Raw genomic sequence first — 5,479 nt, 5'->3', positions numbered from 1 at the left:
CGTGAACAAAAGAATAACAACATACCTCAACCTTTACCAGAGAAAGGTTGAAAACCGGTTTTAACTATTGCAAGCAAAAGTTGAAAATTCCGAAACACATATGCTTTTATGCTAAACCAATACCGATTCAACATATTGTGACTTTTTCACATATTGTTTCTATCAGAACCCCCCATGATCCTTTGATAAAGCCTACCAACATTGACTAGAACTTAATCCTGCTAAATAAAAAAGTCACCCAAACCATAAGGGTTCACAATATTATGAGATCGAATAAAATCAAGGTAGTAAAACCGAAATCAAACATCCCATAAACATACATAGAAACAACATAAAGCATTCAAGCACATGCTATGTAAATTCAAAAACTATCACAAAAAAAATTATAAATCAAATAATTTTATTCATAATAAAAAGATAGTTGGGATTTTTACAAATCTAGGCCTGTTTTTTTTATGGTTTACAAAACTAAGCTTCTTTTTTTATTTCTTACAGATCTAAGCCTTTGACCAAAATTGATGGATGGAAAGTTAGCACCGTTAAGCGGAAGTAAAAAGACTTATTAGTCCTTTGAATCGCTGATTTAATTTTGTATCATCACCAATACTCAATCCACTACTTCCTGCACACTACTATTGCAACACCTAAAATACGTACATTGCAGCACACTACTCAATCCATTTACAGTTCAGTTAAATTTTCATTTGCAATTACAGACTTATTCTTCGCAAGCCATTCAATGCATGCACAACCAATTTCCTGTAGCTTCCTGACTTTACTCCTCAAGTAACTCAGTGCAGCAACAACTTCAAAATCTCCTTCTAACACATCAAACATAACTCCACAGACTCCGTTGTTCACAATAGCATGGGCACTAACCATAAAATCCATCTAAAAGGACACAATAGCAGCTGGGACTGACCTACAAGTTCGCAAGCATATTCATCATCAATTTCACAACAGAACCCAAAGTTTTTCCATGAAATATGATATATACACATTTGTGCATCCATCTCACTGCAGAACATCGTTTACACATATTTAAGAGAATGAAAGATTGGTAAAAAAAAAGCTGAAAACTCAACACAAGCAGTACTTAAAACATCAATATTTACTTTCCCAAAACCTTGATAGTATTTGAGTATAGTAATCCACCATTTGCGCTTTTGTAACAACTTCAACAGTAGCTTTTTCCATTCTAACTAACCAATTCTTAGAATTCCCCTCCGAAAACAACCGAGATGTTCCAGCACTTAAATTCCACACACCACCCAATTGAACATTTTCTAAACTGTAATCCTTCTCCGCAGATTCAAAATCCCGGTCAGGCCTAACGAATAACACTTCCGGCAAGCCTAAAATCACAAGTCAAATGAAAACCAGCTAAACTCTCTCACTAAAAGCTCTTAAATGTGATAATTGATAATTCAGAACACCATTTTCACAGTTGTTGAACTTACCAGAGAGCTCATGAGAAGCCGCTTTATCAATATCGCAACAAAAACCAAAATGGGTTTCCCATGAAGCATTGTAAATGCACATTTGAGCTTTCTTTTCACTGCAAAATCAAAAATACCAAAAACCCAATCAGCAGACTAAGTAATTCAGTTACACCACAACACATGACATTATAAACATAACTCCAGCTGCACCTATCCATTTCTCACACAGACTCATCATTTTCTCAGTCCATTGCAGGTTCAATACTGAGCTCATAACCTCAAACCCTGCATTTCTTTCATACATCCATACCCATTCATTCCCACATTCCTGCAATTATGACATACAACCTATTCCATCTGCAACTTTAATACTAGCTTCAAATACTACTCAACATCACTATCTTCTACAATAGCATCAACCAATCATCAAAACAACCATTCAACACAAAAAACCAAAAAATTCCTACTCTGTGTCCATGGATAGAGCAGCATCTAAGAGAAGGGACGTGGCTGACTGCTACAAGACCTGGCATGTGGTTTAGGCTTTTTGTCAAATGGTTGTTGTGCACACTCAAATGGTGTTTTTCTCCTCCAAGGAAATACCTTCTGTAGAGTCGTAGACTTCCAATTCCCTACAAATTCAAATCAGATATAGACCCACCATTTCTAATTCATTCAAACTCTATATCATCATCAATATTCACTACTTAGAACTCGAAAACATCCATTGTCAATCTTCACCGTTTACTGCCATTACCAACAACAACAACAAACTTTCTTTCACTGAATTCCTTGCTGAAATCTTCATTAAATCTTCCCATAACTTGATGTACAATTGAATCCAACAAGAAACAACTCATAATTCATCACAAAATCTTCAAAAAAAATTCTTTCACTACCACCACTCAACAATAAATAATAAATTCAATGGAACCAATGCTTGTTTCTTCCCTGTTTTCTTTCAAATATAACTCTGTCCATACTCGCACAAAAATCTTACCCAAACCAGTAATAACTCGGAGCCGTATGTGTCAAAAAAAACAAACAAACTTGGAGCCGAACTCCATTGTTTCGATTTAGAATAACCAGAGAGGAGAAGAGAAGAAGAAAGAAAGAATCAGGTCGTTAAATTTCGTTGAGAATAAGAATAGGGCATTTTCGTAATGTCGGCACCTACATGAGATCTCGTTGTATGAGATTTTCATGAGATATTGACAAGTCAACACGAGATATTGACTGAGATAACGGATTTGGATGGAATCCGTTCAATTGGCTTAGATTTGTAAGAAATAAAAAAAAGAGGCTTAGATTTGAAGACGACCTACCAAAACAGACCTATTTTTGTATATATTCCAAGATAGTTTTATTCATAATAGACCTAATACAATCATTGAAAGAAATCAAAAATTGTTGTATATTTTTCTGGATTAAGTATTACAACATATAACTTAATCTCTAGAAGAACTCCCATTATTTACCAAGATTCCTCGGTGTTTTGGTTCTTGAGTCTTCTCTTCTCTTTCAGATAATTGAGTCTTTGTTTCAGAAGATTCAATTCCACAATCGACTTCAAGAGGTTTGACTCGAGCATTTTTTCATTTACTACTGCAATTTCCAAAAGATCACGAGCGACTTCAAAATCTCCCATTAACATAAGCATAAGCTCAAAACAAATATGATTATTTTTATGTTCTTTTGAGAAGTAGCATTTGAACTCAACTGGAAAGGTTTCAAGTTTTCGAAGATGAGATTCAATGTCAATAGTATTTTCACCCATCTTTTACCGTGGTGTTGATGGTGGTTTTTAGCTTAGGGTTAAAATCGTAAAACTTTACATCTGACATGACATCACTACAACCACTAGCGTATTTATTGAATCATTCAACATACCTATGTAAGAATTACCAGGGTACCTTTTTTTTATATACATGTGTCATGTTCCACGGCAGAACCCTTAGTATTGACCGACATCATCTTCGTACATACCAAACCCTAATTCTCATGCTACCGCGCCAAGGCATGCCAACCATGCCAGCCGCACCACTGTGCCAATGGCAAACCATTCCAGCCACATCTCCGCGCCAAGGCATGCCAACCATTCCAGCCGCACCACTGTGCCAATGGCAAACCATGCCATCCACATCTCCGCGCCAAGGCATGCCAACCATGCAAGTTGCACCACTGTGCCAATGGCAAACCATGCCAGACACATCTCCGCGCCAAGGCATGCCAACCATGCCAGCCGCACCACTGTGCCAATGGCAAACCATGCCAGCCACATCTCCGTGCCAAGGCATGCCAACCATGCCAGCCGCACCACTATGCCAATGGAAAACCATGCCAGCCACATCTCCGCGCCAAGGCATGCCAACCATGAAAGCCGTACCACTGTTCCAATGGAAAACCATGCCAGCCACGTCTACCGCGCCAAGGCATGCCAACTATGCTAGCCGCACCATGCTCCAATAACATGCCAAACCCTTGGCCCCACCATGACAAGCCAACCGCACCTTGCCTTGTCCCCAACCATGCTAGCCGCATCATGCGCCAATGGCATGCCAAACCCTTTGCCCCACCGTGCCAAGACAACCGCGCCTTGCCTTGGCCCCAACCATGCTAGCCGCACCATGCGCCAATGGCATGCAAGCCAACTGCACCTTGCCTTGGCCCCAACCATGCTAGCCGCACCATGCGCCAATGACATGCCAAACCCTTGGCCCCACCATGCCAAGCAAACCGCGCCTTGCTTTGGACCCAACCATGCTAGCCGCACCATGCGCCAATGGCATGCCAAACCCTTGGCCCCACCATGCCAAGCCAACCGCACCTTGACTTGACCCCACCATGACAAGCCGTCCGTACCAAACCCTTGGACCCACTATGCCAAGCCACCATGCCGGCCTTCCCTATGCGGCTACCAAAATGAAGGCGTGCGACGATCAATGGCCACCCTTCCATCCTAGATGCAAATCCTAGCCGTCCAAGGTCGCCAAACAGCGCATGGTAACCTTTGGCCCAAAACCCTAGTTTTGGCTACGCGAAACCGCGCCAAGGCATGACATGCCACATGTGCCAATGGCATGCCAACCACCTTGTCGCTCCATACCATGCCGACCTTCCCCATGCGGCTACCAAAACGAAGGTATGCGACGATCAACGACCACCCTTCCATCCTGGATGCAAATCCTAGCTGTCCAAGGTCGCCAAATAATGCGTGGTAACCTTTGGCCCCAAACCCTAGTTTTGGCCACGCCAAACCGTGCCAAGGCATGCCATGCCACATGTGCCAATGGCATGCCAACCACCTTGTCGCTCCACACCATGTCGGCCTTTCCTATGCGGCTTCCAAAACGAAGGCGTGCTACGATCAACGACCACCCTTCCATCCTAGATGCAAATCCTAGCCGTCCAAGGTCGCCAAAAAATGCATGGTAATCTTTGGCCCAAAACCTTAGTTTTGGCCACGCAAAACCGCGCCAAGGCATGCCATGGCACATGTGCCAATGGCATGCGAACCACCTTGCCGCGACATACCATACCGGCCTTCCCCATGCGGCTACCAAAACGAAGGCGTGCGACGATCAACGACCACCCTTTCATCCTAGATGTAAATCCTATCCGTCCAAGGTCGCCAAAAAACGCATGGTAACCTTTGGCCCAAAACCCTAGTTTTGGCCACGCCAAACCGCACCAAGGCATGCCATGCCACATGTGCCAATGGCATGCCAACCACCTTGTCGTTCCATACCATGCCGGCCTACCCTATGCGGCTACCAAAACGAAGTCCTGCAACAATCAACAACCACTTTTTCATCTAAGATGCAGATCTTAGCCGTCCAAGGTTACCTGCTAACGCATGGCAACCTTGGGCCCTAGCTTGGTCGCGCCTAAACAAAGCCAAAACCCTAACTTTTGGTCGCGCCTAAACTGGGACATATTAAAGCCATGCTGATCATACTTTCATGCCACTGGCTACCAAACGAAAGGTTGCAATAATCAACGGCTACCTTCCTCTTAAGATGCAAAATCTCGACCTT

General features: G+C 42.6%; 1 protein-coding gene across 3 annotated transcripts; it reads right to left on the bottom strand.

Moving 5' to 3' along the window:
• Window positions 1-430: 430 nt before the first annotated feature.
• On the bottom strand, window positions 431-2,562 carry LOC113273969 (organelle RRM domain-containing protein 1, chloroplastic-like). 3 transcript variants are annotated; one of them, XM_026523526.1, is made up of 4 exons: window positions 1,653-2,562; window positions 1,461-1,558; window positions 1,116-1,355; window positions 431-922 (listed from the first exon to the last, which is right to left on the bottom strand). In XM_026523526.1, the coding sequence occupies exons 1-4, from the start codon at window positions 1,658-1,660 to the stop codon at window positions 858-860; spliced, it is 411 nt and encodes a 136-aa protein (XP_026379311.1). In that variant the 5' UTR covers window positions 1,661-2,562; the 3' UTR covers window positions 431-857. The 3 variants fall into 3 exon arrangements, with proteins under 3 accessions (XP_026379311.1, XP_026379310.1, XP_026379312.1); XM_026523525.1 differs by having other exon boundaries at window positions 1,910-2,562; XM_026523527.1 differs by having other exon boundaries at window positions 1,127-1,355; window positions 1,910-2,562.
• Window positions 2,563-5,479: the final 2,917 nt, after the last annotated feature.

Source organism: Papaver somniferum, chromosome 4, assembly GCF_003573695.1.
Source record: "Papaver somniferum cultivar HN1 chromosome 4, ASM357369v1, whole genome shotgun sequence".
In the NCBI taxonomy this organism is placed as follows: domain Eukaryota; kingdom Viridiplantae; phylum Streptophyta; class Magnoliopsida; order Ranunculales; family Papaveraceae; genus Papaver; species Papaver somniferum.
This window is presented reverse-complemented; position numbering and strand designations above follow the sequence as displayed.